This window comes from Loxodonta africana, chromosome 20, assembly GCF_030014295.1.
Source record: "Loxodonta africana isolate mLoxAfr1 chromosome 20, mLoxAfr1.hap2, whole genome shotgun sequence".
Classification (NCBI taxonomy): Eukaryota; Metazoa; Chordata; class Mammalia; order Proboscidea; family Elephantidae; genus Loxodonta; species Loxodonta africana.
The window spans coordinates 13,415,215-13,437,177 of NC_087361.1; the positions used below are offsets into that span (position 1 = coordinate 13,415,215).

The window sequence follows — 21,963 nt, forward strand, 5'->3', positions numbered from 1 at the left end:
TTAACGTAATGGTATGCAATCCAAGATACCTGAAATGAACCATAAGTTCTGCATTCTGACTCCCTTATTAATACTGGTTTTCTTGAAAATACTGTGAATTCTAAACAATGCCTTGTAAGGCAAACTTGTTAAATTAAGAAGTACAGAACAAGAGGGATGTTTCTACTTAGTTGCCTTTAAAACTATCTGTGTGGGGTTTTTTTTGGGGGGGTGGGGTGCATTTTTTTATTGTTGTAAATAGGTATGTAACAAAGCATTTGCCATTTCAACATTCTCTACCTGTACAATTCAGCGACATTCTGTTTTTCATGATCTCCAACTATCACCATTATCCACTTCCAAAATTTTCCATCACCCTTAACAGAATCCTACGTTCAACTTTAATTGGCAGTAACCATCTGAGACTCTTCCCCTGGCTTATCCTCAAACCCCTGGATTTAACATCACCACCTTTAATCCAAGTTTCCACTACCACCAATTGCTATGTAGTTAATATAACTCATGGCAACCCCATGTGGGTCAGAGAACTATGTTCCACAGGGTTTTCAATGGCTGACTTTTTTGGATATAGATCCCTAGGCCTTTCTTCTGAGGCCCCTCTGGGTGGACTGGCACCCCCAACCTTTCGGTAGGGGACTGGCACCCCCAACCTTTCGGTTAGCAGCCCAGCGCATTAACTATTTACATCATCCAGGAGACAAAAATTTAAGTTCACAGCTGTGAATTAGTAGTTAGGCATGAGAACAATGTAACCAAAGTGGCAATTTTAATTCTTAAATAAATCTAAAAGTGGGATTTAAAAGATGTGTAACCCTATACTTGACAAAGCGATTAGATATCTGAAAGCTATGAATTGAAATTACGATTAGAGAGCGAGAAGAGGTCAGAGAGGACTAACGCAAAACAAGCAAGCGGGAGAGCACTAGGGAGGGCGCGGTGCTCCGGGCTGGTGTGTCTGGCGGGACCCAGCTGAAGACAAAGGCGCACCCGAAGGCTACGAAGTGTCAGCGGGGACCTAAGGCAGCTAGGCGCTGCACAGCTCTGCATCTGCACCCACTCAGCTCCAGACCCTGACAGCACACACACGTCACTGCTTTCGTAACTGGCGCAGACAGTGAACGCAGACACCGTTGATTGAAGCCGTTTGGACTGGGGTCAACCTAGATTTGCCCGTCTCCACCCAGTCGGTTTTCTGGCCTCTCCTTTAACCTCAAATAACTTCGGAGTCATCCCACATAAACACTGACTATGGTGGAGATAGGATCGGCGATACAGCAGGCTGTCTTCCGCTCTGGGCTCCTGCCTCGCACGTTTCAACGTTCTTCCTTTCCGTTAGTTTCCCCGACGCGCGCACGAACAGAACCAACTGCCGCCGGGATCAAAGCGGCGCCAGCGTGTCGGGAACAGTAAGCGCAGCGTGGGAAACCCACCAATAAGCTGCGCGGCTCGGCCTACGCCCCGCCCACGATGCCTGCCAGCCAATAAGCTCCAAAGTCTAACGGCGCTCCGGCCGTTCACCGGGCTGCTGCCAGGCTTCCTCTGCCCGAATCGCCTGCGCGCGTCAAGCATTCCGTATCTGCTCTCCTTCTCTGCTCGGGTAGGCAGGAGGGCTTTCTGCCCTCTCCTGAAGGCGGAGAAGTAGACGGCGGCTACCACTGGAGGTCTAAAACCCCAGAAGTAATTCTGATCCTCCCAAGCGGCAGCGAGGCGAAAGGAAAGAAGAAGGGGTCCTCACAACGACCTCCTCAAAGCCGGTGGTTTCCATTAACCCGGAAGTAATTCTCGCCTCCCCCTCCGCCTTTGCCGCTGGGCAGGGAGAAGGAGGGCCAGGTCCGGCCCGGCATGCCCTGGGCTTCCGGTGACCTCTGGCCCTTTTCTGTCGTCCGCTTTCGCAGCCTAGCGTGCTCGTTCGCACACTGTCTTCCACCCCGTCATCTTCGCACCCTGCCTGGTGACTCTGGCGCCCGCGAGTAGCAGGGAGGCGGTGGCGGAGGACACTCGTCATGGCCGCCTCTAAGCCTGTGGAGGCGGCGGTGGCCGCAGCAGCTGCGCCGGGGTCCGGGAGCGGGGTGGGCGGCGGCGGTGGAACCGCAGGCCCGGGCACCGGGGGCCTACCGCGATGGCAGCTGGCGCTGGCGGTCGGGGCGCCCCTGTTGCTGGGTGCCGGTGCCATGTACCTGTGGAGCCGGCAGCGGCGGCGCCGGGACACCGGGGGCCGGGGTGATGCCAGTGGCCTGAAGCGCAACAGTGAACGGAAGACCCCAGAGGGCAGGGCCAGTCCGGCCCCGGGCAGCGGACACCCGGAAGGCCCCGGTGCTCACCTGGAAATGGTGAGAAGCAGTCTTGGGCCGTGGAGGTGAAACCTGGCGGGTGCAGCCTTTCGGTGACGGCTTATGCTGGTGACGGGGCTTCGCACAGTCGGAAGCCGTCGGGCAGCAGCACATGGGTTTGGGGGTACTCACGTCTGGCTGCCTTTATGGAGAGTGGGATAGCCCGAGGACATAGGTTAGCGGCGTTCTTTGACAGCCTTGTTTTGGTTTCAGAAAAATCTTTGCTTCTCCGTGACACAGCATTTATCCCCAATGTTGTAGGTACGGGGACATTGACATGAGATAATTGTGTTAACTAGTGAAGGAAACCTTAACGATTGGTACGTTGTGATATGAATTACTTTGGTTATTTCCAAGGCTTAAAACTTAATCGGTAAGAACCTTGTAATAACGAAGCATTCCACATTTTAAAGAGTTTTTTTGTGTGTGTGGGGGGGGGGATATAGACAGATACAGTGACCGTTGGTTGACAGAAGCCAAAGTACTGATTGGATGGCTTTCTGTATACAAAAAAAAAGGTTCTAAAGGGGAAAACGACATTTATTTATCACTTATGGAAGTGAGTCCTTAAACCTTTTTTTAGCTGAAAGCATCTTAAATTTATTTTTATTTTACCTGGAAATATACATGACCAGGCCTGATATGCGTTATTTGGAATGTCTGATATTAGGCCAGCTACACGTGACTTTTTTGCAGGGTTTCTTGCAGTATGTGGTGAGTTGCTTTGTATGCTTTTGTTGAACTGCCTTTGAAATGATGCTATTAAACCCTTTTGGTATTTGACAGCTGTGTGGGGGAGTATCTGACAGCTGTGCCGGGGGGGTATCTGACAGCTGTGCAGGGGGGCATCTGACAGCTGTGGGGGGCATCTGTCAGCTGTGCGGGGGGCATCTGACAGCTGTGCGGGGGCCATCTGACAGCTGTGCGGGGGCCATCTGACAGCTGTGCGGGGGGCATCTGACAGCTGCGTGGGGGCATCTGACAGCTGCGTGGGGGCATCTGACAGCTGCGTGGGGGTATCTGACAGCTGTGGGGGTATCTGACAGCTGTGGGGGGTATCTGACAGCTGTGGGGGATATCTGACAGCTGTGGGGGATATCTGACAGCTGTGGGGGATATCTGACAGCTGTGGGGGATATCTGACAGCTGTGGGGGAGTATCTCGCAGCTGTGTGGGGGTATCCCGCAGCTGTGCGGGGTATGGCCTGGTTGCATTTAACAATCCTGGTGTTGGATGGGGGATTTTGTGCCTGGGATTGTGCAGAGTACAGTGTTCCAGAGTAAATCAAAGTTCAGAGGAACCTTCGATCAAATAAGTGCCAGTTTCAGAGTCACTCGTTTATATACATACACAAGTCATTTCCACTTTACACCATTCAGGTTGAAGACATGTCATTACTAAGTTATCACATTAGCTTTAAAGGAAGTTTTGATGTGGTAGGGAACTAACATAGTTTAGCACCTACAGTGTGTCAGGCATCATGCTGGCCGGTGAGATCCTGGTAACCTTTCGTATGGAAGAGTAAAACATTGCCATTTTTTTAAGTGCAGCAGAAAAGATGCGTTACAGTCTGGCACAAAGACCTATAGACTGTGCAGACTAGAAGATGTGTAATTTAGGTTGGACTCTCCAGCATCCTTACTTTGGGAAAGTCAGTTTATCTTCCTGATCTTAATATCATCCCTGTAGAATAAGAGGATTAAAATATTAGATCTCTCATATTTCTTCAGCCCTAAAAGGGCCGAAACCTGGCTTTGAATTACTAGGTGATTCTTCAGTAAAGCAAGAATAAGAATGCTTTTTTTTAAATGAAAATTTACATCTTAATTGTTGGTGGCCAATAATTACTTAAAGACTGTCTCTTTTTTAATAGTCTAGAGTTATTAAAAGACTAAATATGTAAATACAACTGATCACTAATTGTAATATGGTATCTGTGGTCGGAGAAACTCCTTTGTATTGAATAACCCTTTGCTGAGTCATCTCTGACTCATAGCAACAGTATAGGACAGAGTAGAACTGCCCCGTATGGTTTTTAAGGCTGTTTAATTTTACGGAAGCAGACTGCCACATTTTTCTCACAGAGCATCTGGTGGATTTGAACAGTGACCTTTCAGTGAGTAGCCGAGTGCATAACCACTGTACCACCAGGGCTCCTATAAATTGGCAATCCCAGTGGGTTTAGTAAGTAGGGAAGCATCTGTTTCAACTGATGGCAAAATTGGCAGAGAGTCCTGATGCTATAACTGTTCTTTCTTCATTTGAACAGTAGTTGTAAGTTTTAAGGCAATGAGGAATGGAGAGATGTTTTCTGTTCAGGGTTTAATATCAGAATACAATGAAAATTCGGTCGCTTTTTTCTGTTGGTTCATGTTTGCCTTAATGTCAAATAAATTAGTAGTACTGGACTTTTGTCTGGTTTGAGATTGTCATGTGCAGTGTAAATTATATCCAGATACCTTCTGGGATAGCAGAAACTCTTAAAGCAAAAGCAAGGATATTCAGTTTTGTTTTTAATTAATGGAGATTTTAGGATATTAGTAAAGAAAAGCATCTAATCACAGTTGATAGCTTCTGAGATTGAGGTGCTTAGAGTATTAAACCATATTCCATTTTGAGTCATTGTAAAGTCTACCATGATATGCCATTTTGCTTCAGTAATTTTTTTTTTAAACTTAAAGAATTATACGTTTTTAAAGTTGGAAGGATTCTTCGAAGATAATCTTATCCACAGGGCTTTTTCATCTCTGAGCCTGAGTTATCCCAAGGGACAGCTACACCCGTATACACACCAAGCCTGAACTGCAGGCTGTACAAACGTCTTAGATATTTCTGTTTTTTAGACCACCTGTGCTTTTTAAAGGAAATGCTGGTGGCACAATGGTTAAGAGCTATTGCTGTTAACCAAAAGGTCAGCAGTTTGAATCCCCCAGGCACTCCTTGGAAACTCTATGGGGCAGTTCTACTCTGTCTTATAGGGTCAGTATGAGTTGGAATTGACTCTGGCAGTGCGTTCCAGGTGCTTTTTGAAAAATATGTGTATTTATTTGAAAGTATTATTGACTTCATAGTAATTCTTTAATTTTTTAAAATCTGATGATAAAAAAAGTAGTTTTTCTAGTGTTAAAGTTTTCTAATGTTCCACAGGGTTCATCCTACATGAAATGGTTAGAAGCCACTAATCTAAGCTAGCCCTCTACAATGGGAAGGGGAAAATACCTCAAGATTTTACAGAGGGACCAAAGACTGAGTAACTTGCTGTTCTTAGTCATTTTATTTGAAGCGCAATCATTCTTTTCTCCAAGTGATCTGTATCTAATCATTTTAAAAATCAGTCAGGGTTACCAATGACATTTCTGTATAACAGGAACACGGCAAACACCTTTCAATCTTTATCTTACTTGATTCTTGCCAATATTTCACATTGTCCTCTCTTAATACAGTGGTTTCTGGGATACCACATTCTCGTTTTTTGTTTCTTTTTTTTTTTAACTTCCTGATTACCTCTCTCTCTGATTCTTCTCGGTCTCATTTCTAGGCTTTTCCTCTGCCTCTTCCATAAATTTTGGTAACCCTCACTTCTCTGTCATAGGCACTGTTCTCTTATGCCACATATACTCCCTGGGTGCTTGCCTGCCGTCCAGCAGTAATTTCTTGTCTCCAACCCAGACCTCAGATGTGTCCCAAACTTAAGGGGAATCTTCATTACCTCATAAGTATTTCACACTCAGGCTCTGTTTTTTCCTGAGAATACCCCTCGTTGGTTAATGTTGATCAACATTAACTAGTGGGAAACAGAACTATTTTCCCTTGCCAGAAGCTTCTTACTCTTCTCATATTTTCCACACGTAATCTATAAACACATCCAGAAAATTCTACATTGTAAATATATTTTAAATACACGACTGTTACTGCATTCCTGGGGGCAGAGAATTCTTCGCTTCCATGCAGGAGACCTGGATTCAGTTCTTCACCAGTGAGCAGCCACCACCCATCTGTCACGGGGGGCTTGTGTGTCGTTATGATGCTGATCAGGTTTCAGCAGAGCTTCCAGACCAAGGTGGGCTAGGAAGAAAGGCCTGGCAATCTACTTCCAAAAAATCAGCCAGTGAAAACCCTGTGGATCACAACCAGTCGATCAGCAGTTGATCCTGGGCATGGTTCAGTGGATCACAACCAGTCGATCAGCAGTTGATCCTGGGCATGGTTCAGTGGATCACAACCAGTCGATCAGCAGTTGATCCTGGGCATGGTTCAGTGGATCACAACCAGTTGATCAGCAGTTGATCCTGGGGATGGTTCAGGACTGGGCAGCATTTAGTTCCATTGTGCATGGGGTTGCTGTGAGCTGGGGGCTGACCCCACAGCAGCTACCAAGAACAACTCCATTCCCACTGCCACTACCCCAGTGCCGAAACCAAAACCAAAGCCGTTGCCGTCTAGTCGATCCGACTCGTAGTGACCCTATAGGACGGAGTAGAACTGCTTCATAGAGTTTCCAAGGAGCACCTGGTGAGTTCGAACCGCTGACCTTTTGGTTAGCAGCCGTAGCACATAACCGCTGCACCACCAGGGTTTCCCAGTGCAGGATACTGTTATTTCTTGACTGAATAACTGCTGCTGTCTTCTAAGTATTGCCTGCCTCCAATCCACTTTGTGCGCTGCCAGAGAAAATCTCATCGGTATCATGTTTAAAACCGTTAAGTGGTTTTCCATTTCATTGCCTCCAAGGAAAAGTTCAAACTTCTTATCAAGATTTAAGACCCTTCATGATCTTGATCCTGCCTACCTCTTCATCTCTTGCCACTTGCTCTTGATTCTGGCCTTTGGATGTTCTGTGAACACTGCCGTTCCTCCTACCGTCTCATCTTTGCTGAAACTCCTCTTCACGTAAGCACACCACTCTGTGATTCCATAACACCTTGGATTTTCCTTTCCATAACATGTATCACATGGTACTGGAGTTGCTTACTTAGATGTCTTTCCTACTATATGTGTTATCTGGGAAGGCTCTATCTTACAGTTGTATTCTCAGAACTTAATACAGTGCCTGGCACATAGCAGGTGTTGAATGAATGCATGAATGAAGCATTGTTCTTTGAGTAATAATTAATGGCTCCTTTGACATCTGTAAGTTTATATACGTATATTAAAAAAAAAAAAACCCAAACCTGTTGCCATCAAGTCGATACCAACTCATAATGACTCTATAGGACAGAGTAGGACTGTCCCACAGGGTTTCCCAGGAGCAGCTGGTGGATTCAGACTGCCACTTTTGGTTAGCAGCCTGAGCTCTTAACCACTGCACCACCAGGGCTCCACATGTGTATATATTTAATTTCACAAATTGCATATTTTTCAAATTTTCCAGCTCCTCATTATTATTCTACCAATCAATCCTGGAAATTTAAAAGTATTAAACAGCATTTAGGCATTCTTACAAATCACTTGACTTTGTTTAACCTACAACCATGATCCCACAGAAGCAGCGTTCTTAAAAACTGGTTCTTCTTAGGTAAAGGATGTTCTCTATTCTGGTTTAGGAAGTGGAGTTCGTTGTAGATTTTTAAAATTTCAGGACAAAGATGGAAAGGGACTTTCTTATTGGGTATTTTCTTATTAGGTTTGATTCTTATAAAAGTAACAATTCATCAATAAGTTATTGAAAGATTGTTTTTCATACAGTAAATGTTCCAGAGTTGATTGCTACTTTACTGCTACTTCTGTAAAGCCAGATTCATATTTAATAAATATGCTCTTGGAATTTGGTAAATTAAGGGAATAAAACCATTTAAGAGAAAAATTGCAGAACCACCTCTTATATTTTAACTGTATGTAAATGTGTAATTATGGTGACAAGTTAATACCCATTTTATTTTCTCACACTTAGATTAATGTCTCCAAATTCTAGCTTATTTTCTTTTACAGCGATTGTATGTGATAATCAGTATAACATTTTATAATCACTTGCTAAGAATTTATAGTGGTTCCTTATTACCAAATGTGTAACACTGCAAGCTTTTTGTAATGGAATCTTGTTACCATTGCATGGCTTGTTTTTAGAGGCTGGTCCCTTTCTTGACTGCTGAATTTTTATGTGTGTCCTAATATTTTTAGAGTTATTTTTCCTCCCTGGAGCACCTTCCTTACTGTCCTTTTTCAGTCATTTTCTTTTCAGTGCAAATTCTTGTAACCCGTGTCTTAAGCAAACCCTGATTGTTTTCTTTTGTTTGACTAAGTTTATCTGGGTTACTGGTATATCTTAATATCTGTAGCTTTGATTTTTAATGTTCAGAATAGATTTGCCTCTTCAAGAGATGGAGTCAGGTTCTTTGGTTTTGCCTCGTGTTTGACAAATTTTAGTACACTTCGTGTTTGTTGAAGAGGGATGTGAAGTATCTAATGTGTTTCTCATTTTCTTTTTAGATTTATTACCTGAGTTATTTGCTTTTAATCCTTGTATTTTAGCCATATAGCTTTGGATATGTGTGTGTGTGTATGTAGTTGCTACTCCTCAGACTTATAATTTTATGATTGCTGACTGTACAGTTTACTAATCATCTAATATGTATTTTCTTCATATGGATTAGAGTTTCAGTGTTTTGATCAGTGGTAATTCTTTTGAGAGGCTGCCAGTGTACTTGTTTGTTTCCTGCATTGGCCTCTAGTATGTTCCTTCAGGGTAAATACTGTCACATTGGTTGTTGTACATGGAGCCACATCAAATGTGCTTTTAACTAAAATGAATTAAATTATACATGCTTGAAGCCCTGTGGTGCAGTGGTTAAGAGCTCAGGCTGCTAACGAAAAGATTGGCAGTTTGAATCTACCAGCCGCTCCTTGGAAACCCTATAGGGCAGTTCTGCTCTGTCCTATAGAGTCGCTCTGAGTTAGAATTGACTCGATGGCAGTGGGTTTGGTTTTGGCAAAAAGAAAGACAAATATCTAATTATGCTGATGATTCTGTCTTTTCACTTAAGGATTTTATGCCCTGGAGTCAGTAATTTCCAAAATACAATGCGAACCCTGACTCTTTTTCCTTTGTTTCAGTCCTAGAGTGTGAATCTCTGTGTGAGTCTAGTGATAAAGATTCACATTCTTCATAAAACATGGTTCTTAAATATAAGCCAACTATGTCATCCATGCAGGATAGAAGTAAAGCCTTAGGCAGTTTATAATCAGAATACTTGGGTTTGAATCCTGCCTTGGGGAAGTTTCTCAATCTCTCTGGGCTTCAGTTACTTTATGGAGATAATAGCACCTCCCTCATATTGTCAGTATGGTGTTTTTCTAAACAATTTTCAGAAGTAATTTGGACTGGTAATGATTTCTGCCTTATGCATTAATTTCAGGACCCGTAAGATTTGACTTCAAATATTTGTTGAATTCATTTAGCGGAATCACACTTAACAGAGCCATGGAGTTGACTTTGCTAGACAATCATTCTTTATGAAGAGATGGAACCTATTCAGATCTTGAATGGAAAAAGCTGAGTTTTGTAGAAGATTATTTTAAATAACTCTTTGTGTGGTATCATAGACATCTTTTTCATAATTCATCTATATCCTTACCAGTGTTAACAAAGTTTAAATTTATGCCCATGTATTACCTTGCTCACGGAAATTGAATGCATTGTACCTAATCTTTTTAAACTGTTTTCTTTCTTTTTTTGAGATCAAACTTTATTAGTGGTTACCAGGAGTGGGTGGAAGGGAGGGGGAAAGGAAGAAACAGTGCTTAGGGGACACTGAGCTTCTGTTAAGGGTGATGGAAAAATTGAGGAACAGTTAACGGTGATGGTTGAATAAAATGATGAACATAATTACTGAACTGTACATGTGATGATTATAGAAATGGTCAAAGTGCTTTTAGGAAGATAATATTTTTTAAACTTGCTAAAGTTGTATCTGGGAGGTGGAATTGGAGTATCGGGAGTATAGTCTTATATCTAAGCTATCATAATGAAAAGTTACTGGAGCTGTGGGACGTCTTAGTCAAAGCTCTACATCCTAGTTTGATGAGTACTGTCTGGGGTCTTAAAAGCTTACAAGTGGCCGTCAAAGATACAGCTATTGGTCTGTATTCGTCAGGAGCAAAAGAGAAAGATGGAAACCAAAGGTTCAAAGAAGAAGCTAGTCTGTAGGACAAATAGTCTCCATGAACCACGGCCTCATCTACCTGAGACCAGAATAATTAAATGGTGCCCGGCTACCACTTCCAGCCGTTCTAATCTGAGCCACAATAGATGCATTCTGATAGAATGGGAGAAAAATATGAAACAGAACCTCACATTCCTTAAAAAAAAAAAAAAACCAGATCTACTGGACTGGTCGAGGCTGTAAGACTCCCTAAGACTATTGCCCTTGATATAGACTCTTGAAACCTTGGAGCAGTACTAACCTCTGAGGTCTTCTTAAAGCTAAATAACAAATTGGCTCAAAAATAATGAATATCACCCATAAGTTCTGTGCTGTTTTACACATCACCTATATGAGACTGAACGGTCAACAGCTACCTTAAAACAAAGTTGAGAATGTAAGGGGCAGACTAATGGGAACAGAAGAACCTGAATGGAAATAGTGAGAATGGCTAGGCGTTGTGAAGAATGTAACCAATGTCACTGAACAACTTGGGTAGAAATTGCTGGATGGGAACCTAAACTGCTGTGTGAACTGTAAACAAAAACAATAAAATTTAGAAAATTTTTATTGGAGGATTTTGAGCAGGGGAATGACATTGTACACAGCCTTTTAAAAAGATCTGCCATACCAATTAGAAACTAATTTATTGGTAAGAGATGCAGGGGAAAATCCATTTTCACTATTAGAATTTTAGTGTGAAGTGTTAAAAAATGTTTGGAATGTTGGAAAGACTACCAAAACCAAAAGTGATCTGTAGTCTTCTAAATCTTCTTAGTAGCTTTTGGAGGTGCAGAACGATCACATGAAAAGATACCAGTATTTCAGGTTGTTTGTGTTACGTTTTAGATCTATACGTCTTCGTTTCTCATTTATAAAAATACATTTTCAAAATTGTCACTGAGTTTATTTTCCACCCTCACCCTTTAATTCTGAAAATTTGTAGAATAGCTTGACAAGGTAAACTGAGGGGGGAAGGCGACTTGAAGGTAGTATGAAGGATTTCTGTAGGATGCAATGAAAATCTCTTCTGTTATAAAGAATTGGTAGTTGTGTGTTATCTAATTCAGACCTTTGCCTCCAGTACGTTTACTTCTGCAGGTTTGGGCCCCAGTACTTGTAAAAACAGTGTCTAGTTCCTGAACAGCAGAAGACTGATGTTGATTGATAAACTGGCATTGTACTAACCAGCTTTTTGTCCTAAGTTCCATCTATGGGCTGAATTAATTACGTTTTTGTGTTGTTGTTTCTGTCGCTGTTGTGTTGCTGTTCTTTCTCTGCATTTTTATTAATGAAGGGGAATAGCTGGACAGAAAGTAATGGGGAGAAGTGTGAGCAGAAAGTGATAGGTAATCTTAGTTCCCTGTCCCAGGTTGTGCTACCTGCCAAATGTAGTTTGCTTACTTTCTGTAGTGGCAGTGAGGAGGAAGAAAACTTGCAATTTGGTGCTTTGTCTACGTAATTTGACCTTTTTCTGACTCAGGATCCTTTAGAGCACCATTTTTCTACAGTATAAGGGAAGGAAATTAAGCAAGCTCTGCATTTGGCTTTAAGGTTAATGAATTTGTGATAAAGGCACATTTCTTGAAAGGAAGCTGTTATCATAAAACCTACCAAATGGAGAGGAATAGCTAATTGAGTGATCCAGTTGGTCGACTTTAGGTTGATTTAGACTTTGCTGAATACAAATAGGGAATATCTGTCTTTCTAAGGAGAGCCTTGGTGTACCTGTCTTTCTGGATTTCTTTTTTTTTTTTAACTTGGCAATCGATATAAGTTGACTGCCTCTCCTTGTGTTCTGTACTGCCTGTTTGTGCTAATTAAGCAAGGTTATTTATTCTGCCCAGAGAATGCTGTTTTTATTTAATTTGTTAATCTTTAGTAAATATACTAAATCTTCAGTATATTTATAGGCAGACACTTCTCACAGACATTTCATATGCTACCTTATTGTCTACATAAAAAAATAGTTTCTAATGTTTTATAAATCTTTCAGGTGGTTCTTAATGGTTTAATAACATCATAAATTTATTGGAAAAAACTGAAACCATATTTTCATTTTCTTTAATGTCACAGTTGAGTTTTTTTTAAACTTTGTTTTATACATAAAGGTTTGTCTTGGTTATCTAGTGCTGCTATAACAGAACTACCACAAGTGGATGGCTTTGAAAAGGAAAATATATTCTTTAACAGTCTAGGAGGCTAAAAGCCTGAATTCAGGGTGCCAGCTCTGGGGGAAGTCTCCTACCACCAAGGATGAAGAACCAGGAGAAGAGTGCGTCTTTTGGACCTGGGGTCCCTGCACTGAGAAGCTCCTAGACCAGGGGAAGATTGATGCCAAGGACCTTCCCTGAGAGCCTTCCCCTGTAGCTGGCACCCTGAATTTGAACTTTTAGTCCCCTAGGCTGTGAGAGAATAAATTTCTCTTTGTTAAAGCCATCTACTTGTGGTACTTCTGTTATAGCAGCACTAGATGCCTAAGACAGGTATGATTTGTATGTCATCTTGGCAGATTGTACTTTTTATCAAAGAATAAGCTATCCTTCTTTGCTCCATCTAATGCTTTTGAACAAAATTTTGTTTGATACTGCCTTTGTTGTTGTTGTATTTGCCTTCTGTAACTTTTTAAAAATTTTTTATTGTGCTTTAAATGAAAGTTTACAAATCAAGTCAGTCTCTCACACAAAAACTTATGTACACCTTGCTACATACTCCCAATTGCTCTCCCCCTAATGAGACAGCCCGCTCCCTCCCTCCATTCTCTCTTTTCGTGTCCATTTTTCCAGCTTCTAACCCCCTCTATCCTCTTATCTCCCCTCTAGACAGGAGCCACCCACATAGTCTCATGTGTCTACTTGATCCAAGAAGCTCACTCTTCACCAGTATCATTTTCTATCCCATAGTCCAGTCCAATCCCTATCTGAAGAGTTGGCTTTGGGAATGGTTCCTGTCTTGGGCTAACAGAAGGTCTGCAGACCATGACCTCTGGGGTCCTTCTAGTCTCAGTCAGACCATTAAGTCTGGTCTTTTTACGAGAATTTGAGGTCTGCATCCCACTGCTCTCCTCCTCCCGCAGGGGTTCTCTGTTGTGTTCCCTGTCAGGGCAGTCATTGATAGTAGCCGGGCACCATCTAGTTCTTCTGGTTTCAGGCTGATGCAGTCTCTGGTTTTTGTGGTCCCTTCTGTCTCTTGGGCTCATAATTACCTTGTCTTTGGTGTTCTTCATTCGCCTTTGCTCCAGGTGGGTTGAGACCAATTGATGGATCTTAGATGGCTGCTTGGAAATGCTGGTGGCATAGTGGTTAAGTGCTACAGCTGCTAACCAAAGGGTCGGCAGTTCAGATCCGCCAGGCGCTCCTTGGAAACTCTATGGGGCAGTTCTACTCTGTCCTATAGGGTTGCTGTGAGTCAGAATCGACTCGATGGCACAGGGTTTGGTTTTTTTGGTTTTAGATGGCTGCTTGCTAGCGTTTAAGACCCCAGACGCCACTCTCCAAAATGGGATGCAGAATGTTTTCTTAATAGATTTTATTACGCCAGTTGACTTAGATGTCCCCTGAAACTATGGTCCCCAAACCCCTGCCCCTGCTACACCAGCCTTCGAAGCCTTCAGTTTATTATTTTGTTCAGCTTTAAATGCTGGTTTGGGTAGGTATAAATTTTTAAGATGATTTTTCTTCAGAACTTTCAAGTTGTTACTCTGTTTGGTTCCTTTTTTCCTTTGTAATTAATCTGTTTTTTTACTTCAAAACCTCCAGGATTTTTTTGTGAAATTTTATCATAATGTACATAAAAAAGTGTGTTACTTTTCTTCAACTTCAGGAATAGTTCCTTATGGCATCTTTTCTATGCTTTTCCTTCTAGAACTCCAGTTAGATAGTGTTGGAACTTCTGAATTTGTGCTCCATACCATTTAACTTTTTCCTCAAACTTCCCACCTCTCTTTCCTCCATTTTCATTGCATTCTGGGAGAATTCCTTGGCTCCACTTTATACTTGTTAATTTGCTCCTCACCTGAGCCCATTCTAATATACATCCATTGGTTAATTTTAATAATCTTTTTTTCAAGATCTCTAATTGATGCTCTTTAAGCATAGCCTATTCTCTTTTTCATGACTGTGATAACCTCTTATCCCTCTGATATTAAATCTTGGTTGCTTTGTTTACCCTGCTTTCTTAGATATTAATTTTCTGTTTATTTTGGGTGCCTCTCTTACGGTATTGATTTTCGTTTAGTGTTAACAGTTCTTAATGTTTGCACTCTTGGAAGATAGAGGCAAGGTACGTCTGTCACTGTTCTCTTGGGTGTAGAGGAACCTCACTTCTGGATGACACTGCCTGTTTGAAATCACAGGAGTTTGAGAGCAGACATGCCTGCAGACTCTGGCTTCTCTCTCTCTAGTGGAATGGGAAGACCATTGTTTCAAATGCAGTTTTCTAGTAGTTACGTGTTGCTCCCCAGAGCCCACAGCTGTATAAGGGCTTCCAGTTGTCTTATAGGGGTTTTCTTCCAAGGTTTTTGTCAATTTAGTCCTGACTGACTTTATCCTTAAAATATGTTTCAAAGTTGCAATTTAGTTTATATTTCAGAATTTTGGAGGAAGATTAAAGCTGTTGACAAGTGGAAGATTTTACATTCCTCCAGGACTTATTCTTTTCTCGATTCCTTTCATCCTCCCACATCCCAGTTTTAAAATGTACATGTCCCTTGTTGACACTGGCCATCCCAGGCTAACTGTAATGTTCTGAACTTGATCATAGAGAGTGTCCTACAAATCTCTCTTTTGTACACTATACATTTAAAAATTAACTGTAGCTGTAGTTAGATTAGAAGAGGAAGTAAGCAAAAAGTAAATGGAGAAAAAAAAGCAGGAAAGAAAAATGAAGCAGGAGTAGGGAAGAAAAGAGCAGATGCAAGAAAGGGTTGGTATCTTTCTCTTTGTGCCTAAGAGATACCCTGTGCCCTGAGCCACTTGGGCTTAGCACACAGCCCCTTTGAATTATTTGTAGGGGCAGCTACTTCTTTTGCCTTGTTAATACTTACCTGCTGGAGATATGTAAATTCTTCCTTATTCATATGTTTGTTAAAGTTGGATGATGTTGACAAGCAATAATCAAGTTTGGGCAGACATGCCACAGAACTTTTGGACCTAGTGGCTAGAGCCTGAGTAACTGGATTTTTCTGCAAAAATGCTTCCCAAATGTTGATTGAAGCATTCATTACTGTCTTTAATGGGATTCACATCTAGTGTGTAAGCTGGGTCTTCAGGAACCAGACCCTGAGAGGGAGGTAGGAGTATAAGAGGCTAAGAGGCTTGTTTGGAAAGTAACAGCCGTGGCCCTAAGAGGGATGGCTACAGGATTGGGGAGGAAGGCCTTTACTCTGGTGCCCTCCCCAGTAGGCTCTCCCCAACGAGGCAGCTCTAGAGCAAAGATTACCCGTTAGAGGAGCCTTGGGGGCTGCCTGGGAGAAATACGGCCTCAGCCTGAAAGCTGAGGTAGAACCTAAGGGTGCCAATAGCTGATGGTTGTCAGTTATTGCGCTCCATACAGCTGAATGGAGGATTTTTTCTTGAAGGGGAATTGAGGGATTAAGTCACTAAATTCGGTGTTTTGGGTCCGGTTCTTGAGACTTGACATAGTCTTTTTCACCTGTTCCTTTGGGAATTTGTCACTAAGAATTTAAAATAGAACTTTATTGTACCGTTTGTACATTTTGCCAAGTCTTAGAATTTATCCATATGTTACATTATAATAAATTTTATCTGCATATCTTGGCTTCTTGGCAGCGAAATTTTTCGCTTCGATAAAACTTTATCTGAATGCAGCATTTATTGAACATACTCTCTTGGCCAATGATGTTGGATAATATACCATATTGCACTCCTCGATTATAAGAAACAGTAGTTTATGTACCTGTAAGAAAGAAAAATGCCATTGGTTACAATTTTAAGACCATCAATTATAAGGCCCATCACAATTTTAAAGATATTAAAATGTGAAAAACATGTCTTATTAAAAGGGAGTAGTTCTTGTCCTCAAGGGATTGGCTGACTGATTGATGGGAGGTTGCCATCCTCACATCTTCAGTTTTTACTACTAGTTCTTTTAAGTAGTGTTTAAAGTATTAACTTTTTTTTTTTCCCCCTCTCATGGTCATTACTTGACCTAATTCTAGATGCTTGTGTATATAAGAGAATAATTTCGTGTTCTTAATGAATATCAACATTAAGGCATAACTAATTGAAACTTATCTGTAAAACAGTAATTTATAGGCTGATTTGTGAAATGTGCTGAAAGCTGTGAAGTGTATGGTTCCTTAAACTTTTTTTCCCCAATGCACATGGCTTGCATGTTTTTAAAAATGTTTTGTTTTTGGTGAAAATATATACAGCAAAACCTGTTTTGATTCAATAGCTTCTAGACGTAATGATCTGTGAAAGTGATATTGGTTTACATTCTTCACGTTGTATTAACATTCTCATTATTTTTGTTCTAGTTTCACTCCCATTGACTTTAACTCCCTGTCCCCTAACCTTCTCGTCCATGCTTTTAGAATAGCTATTTTTCACTTGGTCTTATATAGATAATTGTTTAAAAGAGTGCACTAAACTACTTCATTTAAAAGCGACATTACGGGATAGTTTCAGTTCAGGGATTAAAGAGCAACTCAGGGCAATAGTCTCAGGGACTCTTCCACCTTCAAGAATCTGAAGCTCTGTTCCACATTTTTCTCCCTTTCTATTTGTTGTTGTTTGGTGCAATTGGGTTGGTTCCAATTCACAGTGACCCTGTGTACAATAGAATTAAACATCGCCTGGTTCTTTGCCATCCCCACAATTGTTGCTATGCTTGAGCCCATTGTTGCAGCCGCTGTCAGTCCGTCTTGTTGAGAGTTTTCCTCTTTTGCTGACCTACTTTACCAAGCGTAATGTCTTTCTCTAAGGACTAGTCCTTCCTGATAGCATGTCCAGAGTACATGAGACAAAGTCTTGCCATCCTTGATTTAAGGAGCATTCTGTCTGTACTTCTTCTAAGACAGATTTGTTGTTCTTGCAGTCTATGATATATTCAATATTTTTCACCAACACCATAATTGACAGGCATCAATTCTTCAGTCTTCCTTATTCATTTTCAGCTTTCACATGCACATGAGGCAATTGAAGATACCATGGCTTAGGTCAGGTGTACCTAAGTCCTCAAAGTGACATCTTTGCTTTTAGATTCTTTAAAGAGGTCTTTTGCAGCAGATTTGCCCAGTGAATGTGCCTTTTGATTTCTTGACTCTTTTCCATGGGCATTGATCGTGGATCCAAGTAAAATGAAATCCCTGACAACTTCAATATTTTTACCATTTATGATGATGTTGTTTATTGGTCTAGTTGTGAAGATTTTTGTTTTCTTTATTTTGAGGGGTAATCCATACTGAATGGTATAGTCTTTGACCTTCATCAGTAAGTGCTTCAAAGATCCATGTATTGTGTCCCTGATCACAATGTTTGCTGTGGTAGCCGGGCACCATCTAGTTCTTCCAGTCTCAGGGTAGAGGAGGCAGTGGCTCATGGAGACAGTTAGTCCGGTCATCTGGTTCCTTCTCTGATTATTATATTTTCTTCTTTCTCTTTTGTTCCAGATGAATAGAGAGCAATAGTTGTATCTTAGATGACCAACTACAGGTGTTTAAAGATCCCAGATGCTATTCACCATACTGGGAGGTAGAACATACACTGTGAAAGAACTATATGGCTTGCGTATTGAGTCAGTTCACCAATTTAACCTCTTAATTGGAATCCTTAAGTATCTTATTGGAATAATTTTCACATCAATAGTTGGCAGCAAACATGGGATCACGTGGTAAGTTATTTTATATAGGAAAAGGAGAAAAAGAAATGATGCTGCTTTCCTTCAAATATTTTCACAACTTTTAAAGCCAAGTAATGAGCATCACCAGCACTCTTGCTGGTCGCCATTTTTCAGCAAAATTCATGCTTAAGAATGCCTAATGAGTGCTGAGCAACATTTTTATAAGTCTAACCACATAGTTATGTAAATCCTGAACTCTGAGGACAAAGAAAGAACCCTAAAAGCACCTGGAGAGTAATCATGCTCAGTTCACCTACAAAGGGATAAAAAATCAGCCTTCTAATCAGCAACATGGCTTTCTCCATTTTGTGATTCAGACTTTAAGAATTTTTAAAAATTTTATCTTGGCAGTTATTTTTAATCTTTAAGAACTTTTCCTTGTTTGCTTCTCTTCTGTCATTCCCTGTTCTTTTATTATGGATATAATATCCTTTTGTCTCTCTTGTAGGATACTAGTAATATTTTATTTTTGTATTTTTTACTGTGTTTTAAGTGAAGGCTTATCGCTCAATTTCTCATACAAAAGTTTATACACATATTGTTTTGTGACATTAGTTGCAGTCCCTACAGTGTGACAGCATATTCCCCCTTCCTAGCCCAGGTTCCCTGTGTCCATTCAACCAGTTCCTGTCCCTTCCTGCCTTCTCATCCTGCCTCAGGGCAGGAGCCACCCATTTGGTCCCATGTATCTGACTGAACTAAGAAGCGTCCTCCTCACATGTACTGTTTTTTGTTTTATAGGCCTGTTTAATCTTTGTCTGAGGAGTTGCCTTCAGAATGGTTTTAGTTCTAGGATAACAGTGTTCGGGGGCCATAGTTTCAGGGGTTCTTCCAGTCTCTGTCAGACCATTAAGTCTGGTCTTTTTAGTAGTAATTTTTAAAATAATCCCGTCTTTTTCTTTTATTGCTGGTATTGCTGATGAATATATTTCTGAATATTCCAGATTCCATGTAGTCCCTGACTTACAGCAGGGTTCTGTTGTGACCACTCCATTGTAGGTTGGTTCTGGCATAAGTCGAATGCCTCTTTTTTTTTTTTTTTAAGTTTTCATTATTACTGCCTTCTTTTATCAGTATCTTTATAAATCCAACCTTTATTTGTCTTTAGGGGCTGGAAACATTACATGTAAACTTACAGATATGATGACATCAGCAAATTACACACTGAAGCGTTATATGTAGTGTATATTACTAACGATAAGATTGTTTTTAAAAAAAGATAGTCGTTAAGTGCGGTTGGTCGTAACTAGAAGATGTTGTCATTTGAGGACTACCTGTAGATGTATATTCATCTTGATCCTTGAAGACAGAATGGTTTGTGAAAGGTGATACCTAATTGATGCCTTAGAATGAGAAGAAGGTGCCAAACAAGAGAAGTTAACTAAGCTCCAACAGGAGTAAGAGATCAAGAATATTTTCTAATGGTCTTTTCCTCTGGCAGAGATGAGCTGCTCTGTTCTGAGCAGCTTGAGGTGGCACACTTACATAACGATCTTTTTGTAATAGGTACTATTCTGGGGCATTGTTATAAAAGACCTCAAACATAATGAAAGGTATTTCACAGTAATTTCCTTTTTTCATGGACTACTGATTTAATGTTCAGGAAAGCATATCCATTTCTATTTTCCCCAAGTTTTCATTAGTTTTGAGAGTTTAGTTTTATACTGGCTTCTATAACTACAAAACTTCTGGTTTTGTGTTCTATGGAAATCCTAGAAGTTTTCTAGAAGTTATTTAAAGAGTCATAAAACAAGATAATTTTATATATAAAATGGATATTGCCTATTCTTGATTGACTTAGTATGAAAATATTAGTTCTCCTTATAATGAGTACATACATTTAGTTCATTTCCTGTTAGACTCCCAAACAGATTTTATTTTGCATTTTGGTTGAATAAACTGAACTTGAAGTTTATGTGGAAGCACAGAAAACAACATCGGGGAGCTTGCTTTTTCAGATCCTAAGGCATATTATGTCACTACTAATCAGATTTATAGCTTCTTGTTGTAGAAACAGATAAATAAGACAATGGATCTTTCAGGAATATATACCAGCATATATGTTGTGTGCTGTCAAATCAATTCCAACTCATAGTGACCCTGTATGACAGAGTAGAACTGCTCCACAGGGCTTCCAAGGCTGTAATCTTTACAGGAGCAGATCACCAGGTGTTTTCTCCCATACAGCTACTGGTGGGTTCAAACCACTTACCTTTCAGTTAGCATCTAGGCATTTAACCACTGTGCCACCAGGGATCCTTACCAGCATATCCAGGGCTTGTAATACATGACAAAAAGTAGGCAGAGAATAGATTTTTAAAGGAATTGCAACTGACTGTAAGGAAAAAAATATACTTCTGCCTTATCTCATATACTGAATTAGTTTTTTTTTTTTTTAAATTACAACATTTCAGAAAATCTAGGAAGTCACGTGTATAATTTAGGGATAAGGATAACTTAAGACTAGTTTCTAAAAAATTAAAACTTACATGGCGAATAATATCATAAATGAAGTTAATGGGCAACGGTAGATTTGGGATAAAAATTGTAGTGAAGATGGCAAGGTGTTTCTGTATCTATTCCAGGGTTTCTCAACCTTGGCTTTTGATATTTTGGATCTAGTAATTCTTTATCATGCTGGGCCACCCTACGCTTTGTAGGATGTTTAGCAGCATCCCTGGCCTCTACCCAGTAGATGACAGTAGCACCTCCCTTCCAGTGTGACCATCAAAAATGTCTCCAGACATTGTTGAATGTGCCCTGGGGGGTAAAATCACCCCTTGTTGAGAATCACTGCTTTATACCCATTGTTGTTAGGTGCCCTCCAGTTGATTTTAACTCAGCAGCCCCTTGTTAACGGGGTTTTCTAGGTGGTAATCTTTTATGGGAGCAGATCACCAGGTCTTTATACTGTGGGGCCACTGGGTGGGTTGGAAATGCCAATCTTTAACAGCAAAGCACAACTCCTAATGTTGGCAGGAATGGGGAAAATGGTACTTTTAAGCATTCCAGCCTTTTGGAAAAGTCTGAGTATTGTTAGAAATACATGAACCTTTTGACTGAGCAATCCTGCTCTTGAGAATCTATCTTATGAAGATACTTACATGAAACAGCTTGTACTGTAAACAGCCATTGTACAGAACCTCCCTTTTCTTTCTAGCAGCTGACCATTTAATTGCTGATTTGAGCCTGTTCCTGAGTATCGGTAACTATTTAATAACTGTTTCATCTCTTTTTAGAACTCCCTTGATAGAGCACAAGCAGCCAAGAACAAAGGCAACAAGTATTTTAAAGCGGGAAAATATGAACAAGCTATTCAGTGCTATACTGAGGCGATCAGTTTGTGTCCTACAGAGAAGAATGTCGACCTTTCCACGTTTTATCAGAACAGAGCTGCGGCCTTTGAACAGCTGGTATGCAGCCTAGATTGTTTTATTCTGTTCCTTTTGTTTCTGTTTTTTGAAGTTGTTTGGAAATTACAGGATTTTTGTTTTTGTTTCCTTACATAACTTTTTTAAGAACAAATTTTCATTTTGCTGGTTACAAATTTAATTCAAAGTTATATAGTTTTCAGATTCTACAGAATTAAAAATACACAGAAAATGAAAATTTCTGGTGACTACATCCTCTCA

General features: G+C 40.6%; 1 protein-coding gene across 1 annotated transcript in view; it reads left to right on the forward strand.

Moving 5' to 3' along the window:
* The first annotated feature begins 1,532 nt into the window (after positions 1-1,532).
* Positions 1,533-21,963, forward strand: part of TOMM70 (translocase of outer mitochondrial membrane 70) — a 53,722-nt gene continuing 33,291 nt past the window's right edge. Inside the window, exons 1-2 of the mRNA XM_003418962.4 lie at positions 1,533-2,330; positions 21,571-21,744. Of these exons, the coding sequence (XP_003419010.1) occupies positions 2,004-2,330; positions 21,571-21,744 (501 nt within the window). The 5' untranslated portion in view covers positions 1,533-2,003. The remainder of the gene's footprint in view (positions 2,331-21,570; positions 21,745-21,963) is intronic.